The sequence below is a fragment of the Nelumbo lutea genome, chromosome 3 (genome assembly GCF_056320005.1).
Source record: "Nelumbo lutea isolate HS-2025 chromosome 3, American lotus-T2T, whole genome shotgun sequence".
In the NCBI taxonomy this organism is placed as follows: Eukaryota; Viridiplantae; Streptophyta; class Magnoliopsida; order Proteales; family Nelumbonaceae; genus Nelumbo; species Nelumbo lutea.
This window is the reverse complement of record NC_142686.1, coordinates 53418181-53445317: the sequence shown is the minus strand read 5'-3', so window position 1 is coordinate 53445317 and position 27137 is coordinate 53418181. Positions and strand designations below refer to the sequence as shown.

Sequence of the window (27137 nt, the reverse complement as noted above, 5' to 3'; positions counted from 1 at the left end):
CTTCTCTCCTTTCCCAACCAGTGCAAATGGATTACTTACATATTTGTTTGATTGACCAGGATGGGAACCAAAACTCAATATCCAAGCTATGGGAAGTTTCTAACCCATCATGGAGACAAATTTAAGGCTATATCAAGCTCTACAAGTTAATCAACTTAAGACTGTTAAGAAATCTGTAACTATCCTATTAACTGAGACAACCCAATTAGCCTGTAAAATTAAACATGAATAAACCACAAAGAATGGGTCTCTATTCTTACAAATTAAGCATTCAATATAGAATGCAAAGGCAAGGCAGGGTTCACGCAACCAACTCAAAGACTGTGATAATGCTATGATGATAGACATGGTAAATAAAACCTACAAAAGCCATAGAAATTGCTTGAGAAATGAAAATGGAAATAGAATTCTTTGGATAGGTAAAAGGAAGTGGAAGAAGAAGAAATGCTTTTGATAAGTAGGTAAAGGAAAAAAAAAACTAGAAACAAAATATCCAGAGTTCACAAATTTGGCACAGCACATATTTCCTATTATTTCAACCTCCAAACATCTTTCTAACAAGAAAAGGAAGTCATTCTTCTGAGACAGAGCAGGAGCCATCGAGGGCCACCAGACAAATCTCAATTTCTAGCATTTTCAACTTGGAGTTGAACAGCTTGCTGCAATATTCATATAATCAAATATCAGCCTTACAAAATCTAATAAAATCCATGGGAAATAAAGACTAGGTAGAACTATTTATCACCTGAATGCATGACAAAGTATACTGGACATCACATTCTGAAATTTGGTGGTGGAGAACAAGCCTGATGCTGAAAGAGTGAAATGGAAAAATACCTAACCTTAGGTTTACAAAATTCAATGTATTCAAATAACAAGTTATTTCACTATAAGTAAATTATAAATTGTATGAAGCAAACACAAAAAGACTAAAAATGTATAGTCAAATCAACCATGATTTACTTAAATTATATAAAAACCACAATATACCAAAAATAAGAAATGTGAAAATGAATTTCGAACACTTATGGCATTACCGAACAGTGGTTGTTTACTTCTAGACAATAATCTCTCTTTAGCTCAAATTAAGGTGGGAATCTCACCTTCTGGAATGAATAGTTATGTGTTAACAACCTACAGGATAAGAACATCTTGGCCACCTCAAAACATAATTTCACAGACCTACATATATCAAACTGGAAAAAGAAAAATTTTAAGATCAAGAATATTGATGCTTACTTTTTGTTTTAATTTTTCTACTGCACCATCTTGGAGTCTAAGGGGTTCAAATAGATGACGAAATAATATGCATGTCTCAGAATCATAAAATGGAAGTTTTATAAGCCTATGAGCAGCATCACATTCAACCAGTGTTAGTTGAAAGAAAGAGCTCCTAACTTGGTATGAAAGAGATACTACCTACTCTAGCATTTTATTAAAAATCTGTCCTGAAAATAGTATTAGCAACCTGTAAGCTAGTAATTGAAAATTCAGTTTTACACAATTAGGAGTAAATAGAACAACCTCAATCCAGTAGAAATTATAAACAGAAATAAAAATCACGGCCATCCCCAAATCTTTTCTTGGTCCTCACAAAGCACATTACAAAAGCCAAAAAAAATGACTCATACACAAAGCATTAGAAAAACCAATGTCAGGAAAGATCATTTCAATGACATCTTGGCTTCCATGCTGTAGCGCAGCATCGAATGGTAGACTGTATTTTAATTAACTTACCAAAAATTCTTAGAACAAAGTCTCTTAGCCCAGTAATTTATTCAGCTTCTAGTTTTTGGAACAACGTCTAATCCACAAAATTAGAAAGAGCTATATTCAATAAAAGAGTTAAAAAGGGAAAGAGTCTAGGGTTACCTGACTCTAGTAAGGCAGATTTCAGTAGCGTGAACAGTAATCCGAAAATTAATTAACTTCAAATATCAATTCTACTCCCGAAAGCTTTACTAGCCCTCCATTTTATAATAGGGAAGACTTAATTACAATAAGACTCCAAAAAGAAAAAGGAAACTGACTTGCAAAAGATAAAGGAAACTTACTTGCAATGGAAAACTAACTTATAATAGGAAACTGATTTATTTAGAAAAAGTAGAACTCCGACTTTTAATAGTAATTCTAAAAAAAATAAAAACTAATATACTAGAAACCTAACAGAAACTGGACTCAACTGATGCTACTTTGGCTTGACTATTGGGCTGCTAATGAGCTGCTTTTCCTTCCTCGGTCATCTTTCTCTTTCCATATAGTTTATGAAAATTTGGATGCTCCCTTTTATCAAATAAAGTTTTCATCAATATTTTTGATATCCAAGGGATGCACTGCCTCATTCACCCCCTCTTGAAAATAAATTGCCCTCGAGTTATCTAATTCATGCTCCCCATGGTAAGATGATAAATGCTTCACATTGAAAGGATCACTAATTTTAAGTTGTAGAGGTAATTGAACTCTATGCATTGGCTCCCATTTTCTCCAAAGTCTAGCAAGGACCAATTTTCTTGGGCTTCAATTTCACAATTTGTGAAATTCACCATATGGATACCTTTCCTTAGAAAGATAGTCCCATACTTCATCTCCCACTTCAAAACTTAGTTCTCTCCTGTGTCTATTTGCATTTGCTTTGTATCTGGCATAGCTTTCTTCAAAACTTAGTCCTCTCCAATTCAGCAATGACATCTTCAGCCTTCTTGTTGTGGTGTTTGAGATTAGGAATAGGAAAAGGTCAAATGGTCTTTGAAGATTCCTTCCAAAGACTATTCCAAAAGAGGAAAAGTCCAGTGGTTCTATTCTTTGAGAAATTGAACTCAAAATCCAGCTTTTTTAGTGCTAAGTCACACTTTTGCCTAGTCTTTACATGATCTCTAAGCATGTTCTCTAAAGTTTTATCAAAAACTTTAGTTTGTCCATCAGTTTGGGGATGACAAGTACTGCTAAGCTGAAGCTTAGCACCAAGTTTCTGCCAAAGAACCTTCCAAAAGGTACTCATATATTTAGAGTCTCTATCAGAAGTAATAGTAGTAGGTACTCCATGATATCAAATTATTTCCTTGAAGAAAATATTGGTAAAATATTACTTGCATCATGAGTTATCTTACAAGAAATAAAGTAAGCCATATTTGAAAATCTGTCCACAACCACAAAAATACTATGCCATCCTCTAGCAATCTTGGGCAGGTGGTTGAGTTGGGCCGATTTCTAGTTATTGGGCCCAATTGTTTTGTTCTTATTTTAAGTTGTTAAGTTAGGAAGTTGTTGGGCTCTAGGCCCATTAGCTTATGTTTTTTGTTAATGAGGGGTTGGCAGCCAGAACTAATTCAATTCCCACTCTTTCTTTCTTCTCTTTTCTTCTCTACTGCTGAAACTCTTCATCTTCTTCTTCTTTCTCTTCACAAGGAATTCATCCTGATTAACAAAAAGTGATTTCTACTTGGTATCAGAGCAAGGCCAAAGGTTCCTTGAGCTGTTTTCTCATGCAGCCCTAGATCAGCCGACTGCATGGTGATTTAAGAGGCTGATCAAAGATATCAGGTAAGCTCAGTTTTTGGATTTTTTGGTGAATCTGTTTTGCCCTATAGCTGGTCTAGGGTTTCTCATCAAAATCAGGAAAAATTGGAGAAAGAGAGAGAGTCCTGTTTCTGTTGGACTCTTCAATTTTGACCTAGGAAGTGGCGCCCTAATTTTTTAGTGTTCCTTGGAGTTTTCTGTAGGGGGTGGTTCAAATCCTACTTGATTTGGAGGTTTCTGGAGAGAGGACCATCTAGGGCACCAGAAAGGTGTCGTTGGTTCCAAAAGTGTTTCATTTAATCTTCTTGCATATTATAGTAATTTTCTTTGCACCTTTCGAGAAGTATGGAGGGTCACGGAGTTGAAAACAAGCCCGGGAGTGAAATAGACCAGTGGGAGGTGTTGGAGACCTTTTCGAGGGCTCAGACCATTACTATAGTTAATTTGGATGGTTCGAATTACTTAGAATGGTCACAATCTGCAAAGATGGCCATTGGTGCTCATGGGAAGTTAGGGTATATCATTGGTGAAGAAGTGAAACCCGAAACTAACAACTTCCGGTGGGTACAGGAGAATTATATGGTGATGACTTAGTTGTGTAATTCCATGTTGCCCCATATAAGTACAAACTTTTTATGCACAAATACAGCTAAGGAAATATGGGATGGGGTTGCAGAAACCTATTCACAGAGGAAGAATGTTGCTAGGACTTATCAAATGAGAAATCAGATTATTGCTACAAGGAAGGGAGATAGACCTATTGTAGTTTTCTTTTCAGCCCTTAAAACCCTATGGCAGGAGATTGACCATTTAAAGACATTTGCTTGGGAAACCACAAGGATGCAGCTGCCTACCAAAAACACCTAGACAAGTATAGGGTGTTTGAATTTCTTGTTGGCCTTAATCCCGAGTATGATATTGCAAGACAGCACATTCTTTCCAGGGACAGTGACCATTTAAAGACATTTGCTTGGGAAACCACTAAGGATGCAGCTACCTACCAAAAACACCTAGACAAGTATACGGTGTTTGAATTTCTTGTTGGCCCTAATCCCGAGTATGATATTGCAAGACATCACATTCTTTCTAGGGACAGTGTTACCCTCTCCCAGGCATATGCCTTTGTGTCAGGGGAGGAGAGTAGGAAAAATGTGATGATGAAAAATTCTAGGTTTGATCAGTTAGCCATGGTTAGTACTATGAGAACTAAACAAGGTGGAGACCGGGGTGGCAGTGAGATCAAGAAGGAAGACAAAATATATTTGATCTGTGACTACTGTAAGAAGCCTAAACATACAAGAGATACTTGTTGGAAGCTTCATCCACATCTTATGCCAAGTAGACTCAAAAATAAGAAGGGAAATGCTCACATGGCAGTCACTGGTGAAATTCTGACCCCTCCTACTACAACTGCTCTGGAGTATGTTGCAATTGCTGCAGTAAGGGCCGAACTTAAGAGGTATGGGCAGTTTTTCAACCAGCGGGATACAGCCAGTTCTAGTGCAGCAATAGGCAGACAACAAGGTTCAGGTGGTTTTGGTGGAGTTCACTCTACTTCCTTTGCTCACACAGGTAGTTCACATGCCACTGCAAATTTTGTTTCTACTTCAAGTAAGGAGGGACCTCCTTGGATTATAGATTTTGGAGCCTCTAAGCACATGACCCATAGCTCCACTATTTTTTCCTCTTACCAGGTCTATTCTGGCAAAGATAGGGTCCCCACAGCTGATGGATCTCATGTTCCCATTGCTGGGAAGGGGTCTGTCAAGATTAGTCATTCCATTTCCCTTCCCTCTGTCCTTCATGTTCCCAAATTGAGCACTAATTTGTTATCTGTTAGTAGTTTGATTAAGAACCTGAACTGCTCAGTAATTTTTTCTCCTGGTCATTGTATCTTGCAGGGTCTGGATTCAAAGAGGACGATTGGGAGTGGTCGTGAAGTGAATGGAATCTACCTCCTGGATGTGCTTCCTCCTCATCAGAGTCATCATGTCAGCAAGGACAGTGAGTAAGGGTTTGTGGGTTAGATTATGCTTTGGCATAATTGTTTGGGTCATTTTCCTTTTTCTTCTTTGAGTCTTTTGTTTCCAAAACTATTTGAGTCTGTTAGTTTGTCAAGTCTGGAGTGTAAAGGTTGTCAACTTGGAAAGCATTGTAGACATTCCTTTAAAGCTAGTTAACGTTATTCATTCTGATGTGTGGGGACCTTATCATGTTCCTTCTATGGGTGGTTTTTGACATTTTCTCATATTTGTGGATGATTTCTCTTGATATTATTGGGTTTACTTGATGAGATCCCGAGATGAGGTACCATCGTGGTAAGGCAATTTCATCAGATGGTGCTAACACAGTTTGGAACACGAACAAAGGTGTTCAGATCAGACAATGCCAAAGAATATTTTGAAAAACACCTTGCTTCATATCTGTTATAATATGGTGTTGTCCATCAGAACAACTATTCCTACAGTCCACAGCAGAATGATGTTGCAAAAAGGAAGAACAGACACATTGTTGAGATTGCAAGAAGCATGATGATCACATCTACAGTTCTAGTTCGGTTTTGGGGTGATGCAGTTCTCACAGTAGTATATTTGATTAACAGGGTGCCTTCTCGTATACTTGGATTCAGCACCCCATTCAGTCTCCTTTTTCTTGAGGGGGAGATGTTTCATATTCCTCTTAGGGTGTTTGGGTGTGTCTGCTTTGCACATATCCTTGGTCCTCACCGCTCGAAGCTTGACCCATAGGCAAAGAAGTGTGTCTTCCATGGTATGCAAAAAATCAGAAAGGGTACTACTGCTATGATCCAGTCTCTGGGAGTCGGTATGTTACTATGGATGTCACTTTTTTTTAGTCCACATACTTCTTGAAGAATCCTTCTCAGGGGGAATGTTTTGGGGAAGTGAGTGAGTAGTCTATCCCTCTCCCAGTTCTAGTCCCTGTGTCCACTCTTGTGCCTGATCCTCCTGTGTCACCTACCTTACCACCTCCCTTGCATCTTGCTTCTCAGCGTTACTCACGATAGAAATTTCATAGGGAGGTTGATTCCACTGCAACAGAACTCACATCACTTCCTATTGGTTCCTTGGAAACTCCAAATTCAGCTAACACGGATTCAAGTATTCCTCTTGATCCCTCTATTGTTTCAGTTCCCATTGGTTCTACTAATCCCATTACAGATAACCTGGACCTTCCTATTGCCCTTAGAAAAGGGAAGAGAAAGTGTACTACTCATTGTATTTCACAGTACTTATCCTACAGTGGACTTTCTCCTTCCTATCGTGCTTTTCTTTCCTCTCTTGACCCTATGTCTATACCCAAGGGTGTCAGTGAGGCTCTCTCCAAACCTGAGTGGAAGACAACTATACAGGAAGAGATGGAAGCTTTAATTAAAAATCAGACATGGGAAATTGTGGACCTACCAGAGGGCAAGGAGACTGTTGGATGCAAATGGGTTTACATAGTAAAATATAAGGCAGATGGAAGTATAGAAAGGTACAAGGCCAGACTTGTTGCAATAGGGTACACACAGACCTATGGCATTGATTACTTAGAGACCTTTGCACCAGTTGCAAAGATAACCTTTATTCAGATACTTCTTTCTCTTGCTACCACACACTCTTGGCCCCTGTTTCAACTTGATGTGAAGAATGCTTTCCTAAATGGGGATATGCAAGAGGAAGTGTATATGAATCTTCCTTCTGGCTTCTACAGTGATGCTGAAAAGGGAAAGGTATGCAGGCATAAGAAGTCACTTTATGGCTTGAAACAATCTCCTAGAGCATGGTTTGATAGGTTCAAGAAGGTCTTGGTTACTTTTGGATACACTCAGACTCAATCCGATCATACCTTGTTTGTGAAGCAAAGGGGATCCTTGGTGTGGATGATATTGTTGTTACAGGTAATGACCTAGGTGAGATTGATTGTGTGAAGAAGAAACTACACAAAGAATTTGAAATTAAGGATCTTGGAGAACTTGGATACTTCTTAGGCATTGAAGTTGCAAGATCAAAACATGGAATTTTTATCTCTCAGAGGAAGTATGTCTTGGATCTTCTTCAAGAAACAGGGAAGCTTGGAACAAAGGCAATCAGTACTCCTATTGATCAGAATCACAGAATTAATGCATCAGAAGGTGAGCCAGTAAAGTACATTGGGAGATATCAGAGACTTGTGGGTCGGATACTATACTTGTGTATGTAAAGACCAGACATTTCCTATGTAGTGTGGTAAGTCAATACATGCATGCTCCACGAGTCCAGCACTAGGAGGCTGTTGACAGGATTCTTGCTTATCTAAAAGGACACCCGGGTAGAGGCATATTGTTTGTTGATCATGGACAGTTGAAACTAAAGGCTTAGACAGATGTAGATTGGGCAGGATGCCTTGATGACAAGAGATCTAGTTCAGGAGTATGCACCCTTGTTGGGGGTAACCTTGTCTCGTGGAAGAGTAAGAAACAGACAGTGGTGGCAAGATCAAGTGTTGAAGCTGAATACAGGGCCATGGCACATGGAGTTTCATAACTTCTTTGGATCCGTTCCCTATTGGGAGAGATTGATATATAGGCAAAATAACCTATGATGTTGTACTGTGATAACCAGGCAGCAATTAACATTGCCCATAACCAAGTTCAGCATGGCCGGGCTAAGCACATTGAGGTGAATAGACATTTCATTAGAGAAAGGGTGACTTTTGGGGAAGTTTGTCTCCTATACATTGCTTCGGATCCGCAGCTTTCTGATGTTCTCACAAAAGGTGTTGCAAGGAACAAGCTGGAGCATGATCTACGCAAATTGGGAATGCGTGACATTTACTCCCAACTTAAGGGGGAGTGTTGAGTTGGGCCGATTTCTAGTTATTGGGCCCAATTGTTTTATTCTTATTTTAAGTTGTTAAGTTAGGAAGTTGTTGGGCTTTAGGCCCATTAGCTTATATTTTTTACATTGTGACTGTTCAGCTACTTTAGTAGCCACCCTACTAAGGGCATTCTTGTAATCTTTCATTCTTTTAAGTTAAGTATAAAATATAATGAGGGGTTCGCGGCCAGAACTAATTCAATTCTGGTTATCATCCCACTTTTTCTTTCTTCTCCTTTCTTCTCTACTGCTGAAACTCTTCATCTTCTTCTTCTTTCTCTTCACAAGGAATTCTTCCTGATTTACAAAAAATGATTTCTACTCAGGTCAAGAACAAAGTCCATAGCAATATCAACCCAAGGATAAGAAGGAATCGTTAAAGGTGTATATAAACCAGCATTACAAGCATTTCCATTGGTTGTTTGGAATATATGACACCTTTGCACATAGTAAGAGACATCACTCTCAAGGTTTGGATAAAGAAGCTTTCCTAAATCAGAGCACAGGTCTTATATCACTATCAAAATGTCCAGATTCATGAGCCTCCTTCATAATGATCTGTCAAAGAGATGTGTTAGGAATTCATAAGCAATTTCCTTTAAAAAGGAAACATTCGGCCAGAATAAACTTGATTTTCTCCAACTTCAGCATCACCCGTAGTTTTCTTAATGAACTCGCCCTCCATTTGCTCCTCCTTCAATAATTCAAATCCACACAGCTTAAAAGAGAATGTCTTCTGCTCAAGGCATCAGCCACCCTATTTAGAGTCCTGAATTTGTGCTTGAGCACAAAAGTATATCCTTTAAGGAAAGAACCCATTTAGCATGCCTAGGGTGCAATTTATGTTGCCCTAAGGAATTGCAAGGCTTCATGATCTGAAAACAGCACAAACTCCTTACTTCGCAAATAATATCTCTGAAACTGCAATGGTTGCACTATGGCATAAAACTCAAGATCATAGGTAGAGTAATTTAATAAGGCTCTAGTCAACTTCTCACTAAAATACCCTACAAGTCTGCTATCTTGGATTAGAACAGCCCCAATGCCCACCTTAGATGCATTACAATCAAGTTCAAACAACTTGTTAAAATCTACAAGTATCAAACAAGGAGAATGTTGTATTTCTAATACTTTATGTCACATGGGCACTTGTGTAATTTTACCTTTATTATTGCCACCCTAATATAAATAAGGTGCTGCCTGGGCGGGTTCTATAAGTAATAGGAAATCTACTAGTAGATACTACACCTTTGAGGGAGGAAACTTGGTTACCTGGAGAAGCAAAAAATAGAGTATGGTTGTAAGGTCCAATGCTAAGGCTCAATACAGAGCTATGGTGCATGGAATTGCAAAGATGCTTTGGATAAAGAACATGTTGGGAGAAATGGGATTGTAGTTGACAGCCCCATGTCATTTTATTGTGACAATAAGATAGCCATCAGTATTGTTACCAACCTAGTTTTTCGTGATAAAACAAAGCATATTGAGATTGACAAACACTTCATATTGAGATTGACAAGACCCCCCCTTCAACTAATGTTATGCGTCTTTATTCTTCTCAATATAAAAGACTTTTATTAAAAATAAAGAAAAAATTATATCCCCCCTTCCCCCTCCTAACCTCCCTCCTCTTAAGGAGACTTACGCCTCCTTGTGTTCGGAAGGCTTACGCCTCTTGCGTTCTGAACTACTCATACCTCTAGGTAGTGGAACGCCTCGCGTCACACCACCGCATTTTAAAACATTGCTTGTGGTTAGGATCAATTGGGGTTCCAATTGGTTTACATCCCAATTTTCCAACATCCTAGAGAAAGTCAAGAATATATTTTATTTGAGAAATGAAAATACCCTTCTTCGATCTTGCTACTTCAATTCCCTTAAGATCACCAAGGTCCTTGATTTCAAACTCAAGAGGCAAGAAAAGATTTCAACTGAGAGATTCCAGAGATGTCAGCTCTAGTCAAAACAATATCATCTACATAAACCATCAGCATAGTCACTTAATCATCATGCATTCTTATGAACAAAGTATGGTCAGCCTGAGATTGAGAGAACCCAACTATCAAGATTGCTCTTTTGAATCTATCAAACCAAGTTCTAGGAGATTTTTTGAGTCCATACAAGGACTTCTTTAAGCAACAAACCTTTCCCTCACTATTAGGAAGGCTCACTCCCGATGGCAGGTCCATATAAACTCCCTCCTGTAGGTCTCCATAAGAAAGGCATTTTTCACATCCATCTGATATAAAGGCCAAGAGAAGTGTACCGCAAGAGACAAAATCACACAGATAGAACTCATTTTAGCCACTAAAGCAAACATTTCCTGATAATCAATGCCATAAGTCTGAGTATACCCATGGTTCAAAGTATCGATACGATACGATCGGGCGTATCATATCGTATCTTTTGAAAACAATACAGGTGTTTCAGACCCCCAATTTTTTTAATAATAAAAAACAGGTTATAAGCTTTCCAAAAAACCAAACTTTGAAAAAAAACTAAAAAAACATAGAGTTTCGGCCGTTTCTAAGTGCCGATACGATACGGACGAAACTCGTATCGTATCGATACTTTGAACCTTGAGTATACCCTTTGGCTACCAACCGTGCCTTATATCTTTCAACAGAGCCATCAGCCTTGTGTTTGACTACATACACCCACTTACATCCAACTGTAGATTTACCCTTGGGAAGAGAAACAAGACCCCAAGTCTGGCTCTTTATGAGGGCATCCATCTCCTGGTTCATAGATTCTTTCCAATGGGGTGATTACACTACCTCTGTAACACTATGAGGAATAGAAACAGAAGAGATAGCTGAGATATAGGCACAATAAGAGGGTGAGAAAGCATCATAGGAAACATAATTGGTGATGGGATAGTTGGTGCACTTTCTCTTTCCCTTGCGGATGGCAATGGGAAGATCAAGGTTAGGATTAGTGATAGGAGCATCAGTAGATTCAAGAGGAGTAGGGTCAAGATTACCTGAGTCTGGGTGTTCAGATTGTGGTGGACATTCAGCATTAGAAGCTACCTTTTTCTGCTGCCTAATAAAAAACTATTGCCAAGACCAAGGACGAAACACATGAAGGGGAGGAGGAGGTGAAGAAATGGTAGTAGAAGATGGATTGGAAGTAGAATATGAGTCTGGAATAGGAAGACAAAAGGGAGTCTGATCTTCACTAACATTCTCCCCCTAAAGAGAAGGACGAGATGATTGGAAAAAAGTGGAGGACTCGATGAATGTAACATCCTTAGAAGCATATCTCCTTCTAGATTGAGGATCAGAGCAGTGATACCCTTTCTAGATAGGAGAATAACCAAGGAAAATACATTTGATAGACTTAGGATCAAATTTGTGTCTAGAGGGACTCATATCATGAACAAAGCAGAGGCAACCAAAGACCCTAAGAGGAAGACTGAAGGTGGTTCATCAGGAAAAAGGAGTTGATGAGGAGATTGAAGTTTGAGGCTCCTTGATGGAAGTCAGTTAATGCGGTACATAGTTGTTTCAATAGCATTTCCCCAAAAACGAGTGGGAGAATGAGTCTGAAACAACAACCCTCTGGTAACTTCAACAACATGTTTATTCTTTCTCTCAGCAATCCCATTCTATTGTGGAGTAGGAGTGCATGAACTCAAGTGGATGACGCCCTTTTTCTTAAAGAAATACTTGTAGTTGGTTTTTGTTGGTGTGAAAATGTTAATAAATTCTCATGCAACATAATTCACTCAATCAAGTGATTGAGTTTTTATTATTTTGGGTAAGGCCCATTCAGGGAATCATACGGATTGTTCCCCTTAATTACAGCTCCACAAGAAAGTAGAGAACACCTTTTGATTCTGACTTGGAGAAATGAACACATAGAACAAAAGAAATGAACAATAGGGTACTTAAAAGAACTTTTCATTTGCTTTTCTTTTACATTAGGTGTACAAGAATGAGAAGAAAGAAAAAGAAAATACAATTAAGAAACTATACGGTCATACATTCCTCTTTTCTTTTTAATACAAAGAAAATTTCCTTCTCACTCCTTTCTTCACAATAAGTTGTAGTCAATCAGATGAAATTATGATTGTAGATAGCCTTAATCCTTGGAATTTTGCACACAAAAAAGGGAACCATAGTCAACCAAACTGAATATTTGATTGTAGACGATTTCCATCCCACTGCTCTTCATTTTCATTTGAGGGAACCATAATCAGCCTTCAAGAATTAGATTGTAGATGGTTTAATCCCTAACTTTGTCTTGAAAGAAGGACCATAATCAACCAAGTAGAGGCACCTGATTGTAGATGGTTTATTCCCCTCTACTCTTCATTTTCATTTGAAGGGAACCATAATCAATCTTCGAGAATTAGACTGTAGATGGTTTAATCCCTAACTTTGTCTTGAAAGAGGGACCATAATCAACCAAGTAGAAGCACCTGGTTGTAGATGTTTTATTTCCCTCTATTTCCCTTCTCAAAAGTGAAAATAAAAGAGAGAGAGAAGGATACATAGCAGAAGACATATATAGGAAGTATTCACAGAGAGGACTTTCATTTTTTCTACCTATATTAGTGAGACTTTTCCTTTCCTGCCTTCCCTTGAGCACTTCTCTTTTCTTCTATCCTTACCTTTGCTTGTCTTAAGAATCCCTTGTGAGAATTTTCTCCAAAGAGTCTTTATTTCTCTCCGCTTCTAGCTTCCCCTTAAGGAGCTTAAATAGGGAATGGGGTAGTTATGTAACTACCTCCTCCTAGGTGAAGGACACTTGTTCCTCCCACTTAAAGAGAGGGAATTCCCATATGGGATACTGTTTTATAGTTTTAATGATTTGGCTAGCAGACTAGCCAACCCACGTTCTAATTTATTTAAATATTATTTGGATTAAAAAAAATTCCTTCAACAATTTTCAAAGTATTCTTTTGGATTATCAGATCTTTTTATTTTAATTCTCTTCTCAAAACTGTGTTTCCGCCATTTTCATGAAATTTTGGACAATTGTAGGAACTTTGTCCCGACTTCGCATCAAGTAGAGCTAGGTGTATCGAGAATAGTCATCAATGAAAAGAATTAAGTACTTGTAACCTCCCATACTAGGAATAGTATATGGGCCCCAGACATCAGTGTGGATCAAATGAAAGGCAACATTGCTTTTCTATTACTTACAAAATATGTGGTTCTACATTGTTTTGACAAATGACAAACTTCACAATCAAGACTTAAGTTTAATACTAACTCAAACAACATTGGAAAGAAAAGTTTAACAAAACCAAAGATACATGACCAAGATGACAATGCCATAGCTGCAAAAGACTCAATTTCTAACTTGTAGAGGATTCGGCCAAACACAACATTCCTTGTTCCAAAGCTTTATCAAAAAGGTAGACTCCAACTTCAAGTCCACTTCCAATCATCCTCCTAGTGCTCAGGTCCTAAAAAACATAATGGGTAGGAAAGAAAGTCACATAGAAGTTATGAGACTTAGTCAGAGAACTAACAGATAATAGATTTTTATGAAACTGGGGAACATGAAGGATGGATTTTAAGGAAAGGTTTTGGGCAAGCTTAACTTCACCCAAACCAGAGATAGGAGCCTAGGATCCATCAGCAACTGTAACTTAAACTTTCCCAGTGGTCAGTGTAAAGGAAGAAAAAGAAGAAGACATACCAGTCATGTGGGCACTAGCTCTAGAGTCAACAATCCATGGGTTATTAGTGGAGAGGCAAGCAAGTGCAGTACCTGAATTAGCATATGCATTGGAAGGATTACTAGTGTTGTAGCTTACATAGTGTTGTAGCTTCACCTTAGGAACTCCCTTACTCAAAATATCTACTAGTTGTTCTTTTGAAGTAATGAAAGGAAGACACACTTCCCTAAGGCCACTCTCCCTCATATAAAGTGTCGGTCTTACCTCAATGTGCTTAGTTTTGTCATGCAAAACCAAGTTATGAGCAATGTTTATAGCATCCTGATTATCACAATATAATATCAGGGACTTATCATAAGTGATACCTATCTCATCTAGGAGAGATCTGAGCCATAACAACTCCAAAACCCCCATGGGCCATAGCTGTATACTTTGCCCCACTGAAGATCTAACTACCACTGACTGCTTCTTACTCCTCCAAGAAACCATGTTTCTAGTTACCATAGCACAATAACTTGATGTAGACCTCTTGTCATCTATATTACCTGTCCAAGCAGCACTTATATAGACTTCTAATTTAATATGACCATGCTTGGCAACGAGTATGCCCTTCCCAGGAGTGCCTTTAAGATAACATAGCACCCTTTCTGCAACAGCCATATCTGTGTCTCTGGGGGCATGCAAAAACTAGCTAATTACATTCACAACATATGAAATGTCTAGATGTGTCATACAGAGATATAAAAGTTTCCCCAACAATCTCTAAAACACTCCCCTATTTTTCAAGAGCTCTTCATCATCAGTTGAGAGCTTGTGATTCACATCAATAGGAATGGAGGCAGGTTTGGCACCAAGCTTTCCAATCTCAATGAGAAGGTTCAGCACATACTTCCACTGGGAAATGAAGATTCCTTCTTTGAATCTAGCAACTCCAATGCCCAACAAATATCTTAACTCCCCTAAATATTTGGTTTCAAACTCAGAATTAAGGAACTTCTTGAAACCAGTAACTTCATGTGTATCACTACTAGTAACAACAATATCATCCACATAAACAATAAGAAAGGTGACCCAAGTATCTCCTCTTAACAAAGAGGGTATGATCTAATTGGGTTTGAGTGTATCCAAACAAATGAGAGCAGCCCTCAACCTGTCAAACCAAGCATGTGGAGATTGCTTCAAGCCATAAGTGACTTCTTCATTTTGCATACCTTGCCTTACATCTCCTTACCATACATACTAGGGGGAAGAGACATATATACTTCTTCAATTAGATCACCAATCAAGAATGCATTCTTAACACCAAATTGATAAAGAGGCCAGTGACAACTCACTGCCAAAGATAATAACCCTTACAGAAGTCATTTTAGCTACTGAAGAGAAGGTCTACATATAACTTATCCCATACACCTAGGTATATCCCTTGACAACAAGTCGTGCCTTATACCTCTTAATTGTTCCATCAGCATGATACTTGATGGTGTAAACCCATTTACAGCCAATAGGTTCCTTACCAACAGGCAAGTCAACAATGTTCCGAGTATTGTTCTTATGAAGTGCTTCTATGTCAATTCTCATGTCACCCCTCCACTCTAGTTTGGCCAAGGCTTCAGTTACAGACTTAGGACTAGGAAAGTAAGGAGAAAAAGCACACTCGATGGAAATAGAAGGAACTATAGAGGACTCAATACAAGGTTCAACAAGAATTGGCAACAGAAGGGGTGAAGTAAACAGTTCAAGAGAATGCTCCCCCTCAGAAGAATGAATATAAAAAGGAACAAACTCTGCAAAAGTGACATCAATAGAAACAAATCAAGTGTTAAAATAAGGAATGTGTAAATTTCCGAGCCTTATGTTCAAATTTGCGTCTCTTGGAACTACGAATGTGTACATAACACGTAGAGGAATGGAGAAAATATCAAAAAAGAAAGAGGACACCAAAACGAGACTTAAACCCCAAGACTCGAGAAGGAAAATGGTTATGTTAAAACTTCATCACCCCAAAATCTCACAGACATGGGTAGCAAAAAGACTACTCCTTGCAACTTCCACAATGTGTTGTTTTTCCTCTCCGCTACTCCATTTTTTTTGTAGAGTATGGGCACAAGAGCTATAATGAACAACCCCAAACTTTTCAAAATAGAAAAGTTAAGATCCTTCTCAAAATATTTCTTAGCATTACCTGATCGAAATATTTTGATGCGGATATCAAATTAGGTGAGTACATATTCATGAAACTTCTACACAAGTTTAGGCACCTCAGCACGAGAGCGCATAAGATAAATCCATGTATACCATGAAAATCGTCAATAAATAGAATGAAATATTTATAGCCACCTATACAAGGAAAATGGTAGGGCCCCCACACATCAAAATGAACAATATTAAAAGGAATGGTACATCTTTTATTACTGGTAGGATAAGAGTTCTTACAATGCTTTAAGAACTCACAAGACCCATGATACGTGCCTTAGGAGAACTCACCCCTAAAAGCTAGCTATTAGAGGGAGGGAACCCAAGCACATATATACCCCACAATAGCATCTCATACTACCAATGTGGGATATCTCAAATTAGAATCCCATACTACCAATGTGGGACAAATGGATCGTAACATTCCACCATGCTCCACATGCAAGCTGGCTTTGCACTAGTCCTCCTAGTCCCGACCGAATACTGCAATACCGATGTCACCACCTACATCGCACAATTGCAACTAGGAGGTATGTTGTAGGCTTTGATACCATTTGATACGTGCCTTAGGAGAATTCACCCCTAAAAGCTAGCTATCAGAGGGAGGTGTAGAGAAGATGGGCCAAATGGCCCATAGGCTGTTATTCTATGTTACATTTATGTTCTTTTCTGTAATGGGCCTTATTCCGGGCCCATCCTCTTCTATGCTATGTTTTTTGAAATTTCTTGCCCAACCAAGGGCCTCCCTTGTAATTATTCAAAAACTAACATAATGAAATAGTGTTAGAGTGTTAGAGGGAGAGATTAGTTCGAACCTCTCATTCTCTAACCCTCTTTGCCGCCAGCTCTCTCTTCATCTTCTACCAATCTTTTCAGTTGTTTTACTCATTTTGATTTTTCCATCTAATCCTATACAATCCCATACTTCGAAGGGTTGTTTTTCAACATGGTATCAGAGCAGGCCTGAAATTGGCGTGGCTCTCATGTGGTATTGTCCAGCCGACTACATGAGGGTGTTCTAGGGCTGGAAGTTTCAACTTGTTCGCCTAATTCTTAGAGGTCATTGGAGGGTGCCCAAGACTCTAATCACTGGGAGAGTGGTTCGGTGACCAGGAAGAATCAGAGAGGACTGTTCGGCCTGATTTGGAGCTCAAATCAGAGATTGATAAGACTGTAAGTTGCATTCAGTTATCCCTGGGTTATATTTCTGGTTTTGGGGACTGTTGAAGTGTTCGAGACCCCTTTAAATTTGTTCAGCTGTTCGGCTGTGGTTAACCTGATTTAACTCGGAGATTTTTGGGTTGTTTTTCTCACCCTATTGGACTGTCAAGTTGCTGAAACCTCTTTGGACTCAGTGGTGCAAGTTCTTACTTCAGTTTAGTTGCTTCTTGGACCTATACGGACTGCTCCTGAGGTGGTTCTTACTTGGTGACAGTGGGGTATTCTCTGTTGCATACACGGTGTTCGTAAAAAGGCCCCTTTAATTACTGCGGATTGTGTTTTGCTCTCTTTAGGGCACTTATTGTTGGGAACCTAGAATCCCTAACTAGAAAGGTACTCCAATCGGGTACACAATGTTTGGAGGTCTGCTGATTACCTCTTGAAGGCTGAATAAAGTCATCTTCTTCTTGAAAGAGTTGTTACCGAGCTTGGTTCTCACGACTCGGGTGTGAGTTGGCCTTGTGAGTTGCTGTGTTTGAGGCCGATTTAACCCAATCTGAAGCATTTACATGATGGACTCCTCAGATATTGAGAGTAAGAATGTTGCTGAATATGGACATGCTTAGGGAACCCCAGCTGATTCTTTGTTGACTGTGACTACGGTTAAACTGGATGGAACCAACTATCTGGCATGGTCACAATTTGTGAAAATTATATATGTAGTAGAGGAAAGTGGGGGTTTATCTCCGGGAGTAAGAAGGCTCCCCTAGAGGATGATCCCTCTTATGAGAAATAGATTCAAGAGAATTACACCGTTATTGGGTGGCTTGTGAATTCAATGCAGCCACAGATTAGTCAACATTATCTATGGATGAACTCAACAAAGGAAATTTGGGACAGTGTTGCAAAAACCTATTCCCAGAAACTAAATGTAGCCAGAGCCTATAAATTGAAAAGTAATGTGAAGAATTTAAGACAAGGGGAGAAATCCCTTGCGGTATACTTCTCAACCTTGAAGTCTTTATGGCAAGAAATTGATCTAATAGAAGTTGTAACTTGGGACACTACCAATGATGCAGAAACCTACAAAAAATTAGTTGAAAGAAACAAGGTGTTTGAGTTCCTAACTGGACTAAACCCAGAATATGACATCACAAAACAAAATATTTTATCCAAGGAAAGTGTCTCATTGTCACAAGCGTATGCTTCAGTCAGTAGTGAAGAAAGCAGAAGGATGGTACAGGTTCAAGGGGTTGGCACTATTGATCACTTTACAAATATGGGGGTTAAACCCAAAGGAGTTGTGGGGGCTCCTAGTGGCTCTGGAAAGAAAGAAGTTGTATGTGAATACTGCAAGAAGCCAAAGCACACCATAGACAAGTGCTGAAAATTATATCCCGGTCTTGTTCCTATTCGGTTCCAGAAGAAACATGATAGTAGAAGGACAGGGAGTGCAAATGTAGCAACTGGTCCAGATACTGAAGTTGAGTCTGCCTGTGCACAGTTGGCAGCCATGAAAGTTGAGTATGAAAAGTTTGGAAAGATGATCAGTCATCTCGAATGTGTAACTTCATCTTCCAACCCTTTAAGAAGTCTAGCCACTTCTGCGTTTGCTCAATCAGGTATAAGAGCTTCTACTAATCATGTAACCGCTTCAGGTAATCTTAAGACCCCTTGGATTATCGACTCAGGTGCTTCGGACAAGGACCTTTTTCCTATTCCTCTTCGTGTGTTTGGCTGCACCTGTAATGTACACATTCCAAGTGCCCAAAGACATAAATTTGAACCAAAATCCCACAAGTGTATCTTCCTTAGTTATTCCCCCATACAGAAGGTTTACTGTTGTTTTGATCCAAAGACTGGCACTCGATATGTCTCAATGGATGTCACCTTTGATGGACTTTCTCCCTTTTATGGTTCCTCTCTGGAAGGACATTGTCCACAGGGGGAGAGTTTATCACAAGTGTTTGCTCTTCCTCTCCCTGTCCCAGATGAGTCTCTTGATGAGGAAGAGCAAACACTTGTGAGGAACCATAAAAGGGAGAAAGTTCATCAAAGGTGACATCCATTGAGACATATCGAGTGCCAGTCTTTGGATCAAAACAACAGTAACCCTTCTGTGTGGGGGAATAACCAAGGAAGATACACTTGTGGGCTTTTGGTTCAAATTTATGTCTCTGGGCACTTGAAATGTGTACATAACAGGTGCAGCCAAACACACGAAGAGGAATAGGAAAAAGGTCCTTGTTCGAATAAAGAAGACTGAAGGGGGATTTAAACCCTAAAACGCTGGATGGCATACGGTTTATGAGGTAGGTAGCAGTGAGAACAGCATCACCCCAAAATCTTGTAGGAACATGTGAGGCAAACAAAAGGCTCCTTGCAACTTCAACAATATGCCTATTTTTCCTTTCAGCAACTCCATTCTGTTAAGGGGTTCTAAAACAAGAACTTTGATGAATAACCCCCATGTCAGAGAGATAGGAGGATAAGTTCTTCTCAAAATATTCTTTTGCATTGTCAAATCTGAAAATTTTAATCCTGGTATCAAACTGGGTTAAAACAAATTCATGAAATTGCCTCATGAGTCTTGGAACTTCATCACGAGATTTCATCAGGAATATCCAAGTGAACCGAGAAAAATCATCAATAAACAAGATGAAGTATTTATAGCCCCCATAGAGGATAAATGGTAAGGCCCCCACACATCAGAGTGCACAATATTAAAAGGAAAAGAAAATCTTTTATTGCTCAAAGGGTAATTGTTTCTACAATGCTTTGATAACTGACACAATTCACAATGAAGACTAGACACACTAATTCCCTTGAACAATTTAGGGAATAGATGACTTAAAGCAAGAAAAGACAAATGACCCAAACGACAATGACACAACATAATTCGACTAGTAGACTGAAGAAATAGAACCAAAAGCATCATTCCTAGGCTGATCAAAGCATTGTCCCGGAGTATCGAGCAAGTATACTCCATTCGCTTCACGGCCACTCCCAATCACCTTCCGAGACTCTAGATCCTGAAAACACAGTGGGAAAGAAATAAGATTACACAACAATTTAATGACTTGGTTAAACTACTTACTGATAACAAATTTGTATTTAATCTATGTAGGAGTAAGGAATCTGTAGCCTTGACGGTTCCCTTGCCAGAAATAGAGGCAAGAGAACCATCGGCTAAGGTGATTTTATCATGGCCAGGAAGAAAATCATATGAAACAAACAAAGTAGAAAGGTTGGTCATATGATTAGCAGAAGCTCTTATACCTGAGTGAGCAAATGCAGAAGTGGCTGAACTTCTTGAAGGGTTGGAAGATGAAGTTACACCTTCGAGATGACTGATCATCTTTCCAAACTTTTCATACTCAACTTTCATGGCCGCCAACTGTGCACAGGCAGACTCAACTTCAGTATCTGGACCAATTGCTATATTTGCACTCCCTATCCTTCTACTATCATGTTTCTTCTGAAACCGAATAGGAACAAGACCGGGATGTAATTTCCAGCACTTGTCTTTGGTGTGCTTTGGCTTCTTGCAGTATTCGCATACTTCTTTCTTTCCAGAGCCACTAGGAGCCCCCACAACTCCTTTGGGTTTAACCCCCATATTTGCAAAGTGATCAATAGTGCCAACCCCTTGAACCTGTACCAGCCTTCTGCTTTTTTCACTACTGACCAAAGCATACGCTTGTGACAATGAGACACTTTCCTTGGATAAAATATTTTGTTTTGTGATGTCATATTTTGAGTTTAGTCGAGTTAGGAACTCAAACACCTTGTTTCTTTCAACTAATTTCCTGTAGGTTTCTGCATCATTGGTAGTGTCCCAAGTTACAACTTCTATTAGATCAATTTCTTGCCACAAAGACTTCAAGGTTGAGAAGTATACCACAAGGAATTTCTCCCCTATCTTAAATTCTTCACATCACTTCTCAATTTATAGGCTCTGGCTACATTTAGTTTCTGGGAATAGGTTTCTGCAACACTGTTCCAGATTTCCTTTGCTGAGTTCATCCATAGATAATGTTGACTAATCTGTGGCTGCATTGAATTCACAAGCCACCCAATAACGGTGTAATTCTCTTGAATCCATTTCTCATAAGAGGGATCATCCTCTAGGGGAGCCTTCTTGCTCCCGGAGATAAACCCCCACTTTCCTCTGCTACATATATAAATTTTCACAGATTGTGACCATGCCAGATAGTTGGTTCCATCCAGTTTAACTGTGGTCACAGTCAATAAAGAATCAGCTGGGGTTCCCAAAGCATGTCCATATTCAGCAACATTGTTACTCTCAATATCTGAGGAGTCCATCATGTAAATGCTTCAGATTGGGTTAAATCGGCCTCAAACATAGCAACTCACAAGGCCAACTCACACCCGACAGCCGTGAGAACCAAACTCGGTAACAACTCTTTCAAGAAGAAGATGACTTGATTCAGCCTTCAAGAGGTAACCAGCAGACCTCCAAACACTGTGTACCCGATTGGAGTACCTTTCTAGTTAGGGATTCTAGGTTCCCAACAATAAGTGCCCTAAAGAGAGCAAAACACAGTCTGTAGTAATTAAAGAGGCCTTTTTACGAACACTGTGTATGCAGCAGAGAATACCCCACTGTCACCAAGTAAGAACCACCTCAGGAGCAGTCCGTATAGGTCCAAGAAGCAACTAAACTGAAATAAGAACTTGCACCACTGAGTCCAAAGAGGTTTCAGCAACTTGACAGTCCAACAGGGTGAGAAAAACAACCCAAAAATCTCCGAGTTAAATCAGGTTAACCACAGCCGAACAGCTGAACAAATTTAAAGGGGTCTCGAACACTTCAACAGTCCCCAAAACCAGAAATATAACCCAGGGATAACTGAATGCAACTTACAGTCTTATCAATCTCTGATTTGAGCTCCAAATCAGGCCGAACAGTGGGGGTTTATCTCCGGGAGTCTTCCTCTCCCTGTCCCAGTTGAGTTTCATTTTAGCATCTCATACTACTAATGTGGGAGAAATGGATCGTAACAACTCACAATGTAGACTCGACAGACTTAATCCTTTAAATAATGTTGGAAATAATAGACTCAATGAAGAAAAAGGCAAACGACCCAAACAATAATAACTTAACATAAAGAACAGCTTGAAGAGATTGTCAACAACAAGTGTCCAATCCAGGTCATCATCTGTCTCTTGAACTCCATTGAACTCAGGAATATGAGTTCAAGCCCTGTCACCCAATGAGTATTCTGGAGTTGATTATTTTGGCCATGACTATTCTGTCCATTGAAGTTATCATTAAGCTGGGTAAGGTTCTGATCACAAAATAGTCTTCCTGGCCAAGTCCCTCTTCTAGGAGAGCTCTGACTTGGGTCTGGTGGTGTAGGATATGACCAAACTTACAACATCTCCTGCATGTTGTGATTGTCCAGCTATTTGGAGATTAAGAACAATTCTTGCAAACTTCTGTATGAGCATATCGAATTTTTAGGTCAGCTGTGACATCAATTCTTCTTGAGATTTCTGAAATTCTTCCCTTGAAATTGAATTCTAATCTGACTCCATACTTTGATTTCAGCACAGTCCACAGATCAATGCTCCCAAGAAGAACAAATCTCTGATATGTGATATCGATTGAGGTAGTGCAACAGCAAATGATATGCTGTATTTTAATTAACTCACCAATAATTCCTGGAACAAGTTTCTTAGGCCAGAAATTAAAGGTAAGGTTCAGCTTCTAATTTGTAAAACAATGTCTAACCCACAAAATTAGAGTGTCAGGATCCTCTCTTACATTCGATAAAAGAGTAATGAAGGGATAGAGTCTAGGATTACCTAACTCTATTAACAGATTTCTGTAGCATAAACAGTAATCCAAAAATTAATTAATTTCAAATATCAATCATACTCTGAAAAGCTTTACCAGCCCTCCCTTTTATAATAGGGAAGAGTTAATTACAATATGACTCCAAAAAGAAAAAGGAAAGTTACGTGCAATAGGAAACTGACTTCTTTAGAAAAAGTAAAACTCAAACTTTTAACATGAATTCTTAAAAAAAAAAAAAAGAAAACTAAAAATAATATATTAAACAACCTAATAGAAACTGGACTGAACTGATGCTACATTGGCTTGATTATTGGGCTACTAATGAGCTACTTTTCCTTCCTCAGTCATCTTTCTCTTTTCATATAGTTTATGAAAATTTGGATGCTCCTTTTTCTCAATAAAGCTTTCGGCAATATTTTCAATATCTAAGGGGTGTACTGCATCAGGATTCATTGTCATGGAAGGAGTTCAGAAAGCCAACGAATTGAGTTTATCTAAACTGATAACTAAAGGGGATTCAAAGTTGGTTATCAGCTGGCTTCAAAAGGAGGAAGAGATGGGGTGGCGGGATACATCAATGAAAAAAGGAAGTTTAGGTATTATCTCACATAAGGAATAGAAGCTAATCTGAATTGGGTTAAAAGAGAAGCAAATTGCTTTGCTGATGCGTTGACTAAACAGGGAGTGGGAAGGAATCATATTTTTTGGGTTATGCTTTAATTTACCTTTCTTTTGTATTATGTTTGGGAAGAGTTAAGAGAGTTTACCTCTCCGTTTTTGTACTTTCCTAATTTTCTTTAATGAATATATTTCTGTTATTTATTAAAACAAAAGGATCTATTGCATCGGGGGGGGGGAGAGTAGGAATGCAAAATGGGAGTGAAAACTGGTAGTTTCTAGGCGACCACCAACAAAAAGAATTTGAAAACACCTAAAATGGCAGAAAACATGGAGAAGGGTCTGCTGCCGTCCAGATTCCACAAAGCTAAATTTTGGATCTGAACAGAAAATCCCAAAAAATAGCAATTTCACAAGTCATCCTCCAACTTGTATTTCCATTTCTTCCAAATACAAGGCAACCTTATTTCAAATGGTTATTCCTTACATTTGGTAAGTAGCCCATGCAAACTGGAGCACTTAATTTTCAAGCTTTGCACAATTTAAAGACACTACAAATTGCATCAACCAATTACTAAGCATGACAATGACAACCAGGGCTGTTCACAATTGAAAACACACCTGGACGAGCTTGCTGGCATCACAAGTATACCATGTTTTTCCAGGAACTGGACAAGCTTCTCTACTGTGACGTTTGAGCCCTCCAATATATCAAAAAATATCTGTTTATACAATAAATAAAGGCAAATATTTACTTCATAATCATTATATGAAGTAATTAACAGAATCAAATAATATAAGTAATACATGGAATTAACAGTCTACAGCATACTCAAGTAATAACCCAAATAGGGTTTTAAACTTGCTCTACTAGCAACTCTCATAGCATAACACTAATAAACCCATTATAAGGTGGTAAACAGATGCAATACTAAGAAAATCCTAAAATCTAGAATGAGAAAGATAAAGCTTTCTAAGCCTGATAGATTTAATGGAATAGCTACAGATTTGATATCCAAAATACCAATTTTCATTTAAAGAAAAACAAAACGGCTTTATTAATGATCATAACGGGGGCATGAGACCTGACTCTCAGAGTACAAATTGATGATTTTATCAATGTACAAATTGAGGGTTGTAAGTAAAGCAGAATTGCATCTTGGTTATGTCTTTGTGACTATGAAATGAACCAAAAACACAACAAATCAGTTGAGGCAGCTATTAACCTAATATATAATCTAGTTTCCTAGATTTAACTGTCTGGTACTATTCAAAAGACCAATGCCACACTATATTTTATACTCAAGTAACTAGTGATACTCACAATATTTGTCTCTATTGAAGACATATCTATACTTAGTTCCTTGATCTGATTAATCCCATCTGCAGAAAGTCAAAATCAACAAAATGCACCATAGTAAAATATTGGACATTGTAGATCATAAGTAGATTTTACAGATAAAGCTCAAAATATATAGCTCAACTAGCATTTTTTCTCATGAGACAGCAAAGTTCAATATTCTTCTTTCATAATCTCGTTTCCTTCAGAGCTAGGGATGGTTCAACAATTAAATTTTGGGAGGACGATTGGCTGGGTATTGGAAAACTGTGTGATCTTTGCCCTCGCATGCATAGGTTGGGCATGAAGAATAGCTCCATTGTTATTGGTGTGAAAATTTTAATAAATTCCCATGCAACATAATTCAATCAATCAAGTGATTGAGTTTTTATTATTTTGGGTAAGGCCCATTCAGGGAATCATACGAATTGTTCCCCTTAATTACGTCTCCACAAGAAAGTAGAGAGCACCTTTTCATTCTGACTTAGAGAAATGAATGCATAGAACAAAAGAAAAGAACAATAGAGTACTTATGAAGAACCTTTCATTTACATTTCTTTTACATCAAGTTACAAGAATGAGAAGAAAAAAAGAAAATACAATTGAGAAACTCTACAACAATACATTTCTCTCTTTTCTTTTTGATACAAAGAAGATTTCCTTCCCACTCCTTTCTTCACAATAAACTGTAGTCAATCAAATGAAATGCTGACTGTAGACAGCCTTAATCCTTTGGATTTTTTAGTACAAGAAGGGAACCGTAGTCAATCAAATTGAATATTTGATTGTAGATGGTTTTTATCTTCTTGTTCTTCATTTTCATTTGAAGGGAACCATAATCAGCCCTTGAGAATTAGATTGTAGATGGTTTAATCCCTAAGTTTATCTTAAAAGAGGGACCATAATCAACCAAGTAGAGGCGCCTGGTCGTAGATGGTTTATTTCCCTTTATTTCCTTTTTCAAAAGTGAAAATAAAAGAGAGAGAAAGAAGGATACATAGCAGAAGACATATATAGGAAGGTCTCTCTTGGGACAATTTTCTCTCTTTATCTTGTCTTTTCTTAAGAATCTCTTGAGACAATTTTCCCCAAAGAGAGTCTTCTAGCTTCCCCTTATGGAGCTTAAATAGACAGTGGGGTAGGTTATGCAACTACCTCCTCCCCCTACACCCGCCCCTCCCACTTAAAGAGAGGGAACTCCCATACAGGACACTTTTTTTATAGTTCTGATGATCTGGCTAGCAAACTAGCCAACCCACTTATTTGGGTTATAAATTATTAAATATTATTTGTATTAAAAAAATCATTCAAAAATTGTAGAGTTGAGATTAATCAAGGTAGAGCAGTTTGGTGTCAAAATTTAGGAGGTTTCTCTTGGATTGGGAAATTCAAGAGTGTGTATATCTACTGGAAAAGTCACAATCTGCTGAGCCTCAGCTGGAAAGAAAGATTCAAGATGGTGGAAAGAATCTAGAAATGGTCTATTCTCAGTCAAATCCTTCTACAAGTCCTTGTCAAGGTCAAGTGGAGAAACTTCAGGACCGAAAGGTATCTAGGGAAACCCTGTTCCCCCAAGGGTGGAAGTTATGCTTGGCTAGTGGCTTTGGATAGCATATTGACATTAAATCACCTTCAAGACAAAGGTTTTCACTTAACTATCTAGGGAAACCCTGTTCCCCTTTCTTTTAGTGCATACAGAAAATGCACGGGCAACACAACATGCAGAGTAACCCTACCCCACGTTCATCCAAAATGATCCAACATATGAAGTGGAGGATATCAGTCCATAACTGACAACTAATGGTGTGGCCAAAAAATATTAATAACATCAGCCACCACATTTCCCTCTTGAAACAAATACTTGAATCAGATCTTCTGACATTGTTGTCTTAGTTTATGGGTTACAGGATCTTTCCCCCATGGCAAAATGTGAGTGGGGTCATCTAAAGAGATTCCTACTTGACTCAATTAGATTTAGGAAACCTCTTTGTA

The 27137-nt window shown here is 38.6% G+C and overlaps 1 protein-coding gene across 8 annotated transcripts in view; it reads right to left on the bottom strand.

Annotated features, from left to right (window-relative positions):
* Positions 1-430: 430 nt before the first annotated feature.
* Positions 431-27137, bottom strand: part of LOC148865004 (low-specificity L-threonine aldolase 1-like) — a 55034-nt gene continuing 28327 nt past the window's right edge. For 6 of the 8 annotated variants that reach the window (XM_088976761.1, XM_088976763.1, XM_088976762.1 and 3 more), the window contains 4 exons: positions 25131-25189; positions 24428-24528; positions 746-812; positions 431-659 (listed from right to left, as the gene is read on the bottom strand). In XM_088976761.1, the coding sequence (XP_088832887.1) occupies positions 621-659; positions 746-812; positions 24428-24528; positions 25131-25189 (266 nt within the window). In that variant the 3' untranslated portion in view covers positions 431-620. Of the gene's footprint in view, positions 660-745; positions 813-20087; positions 20397-24427; positions 24529-25130; positions 25190-27137 lie in introns of those variants that run through there. The other 2 variants (XM_088976765.1, XM_088976764.1) reach the window with 2 other exon arrangements.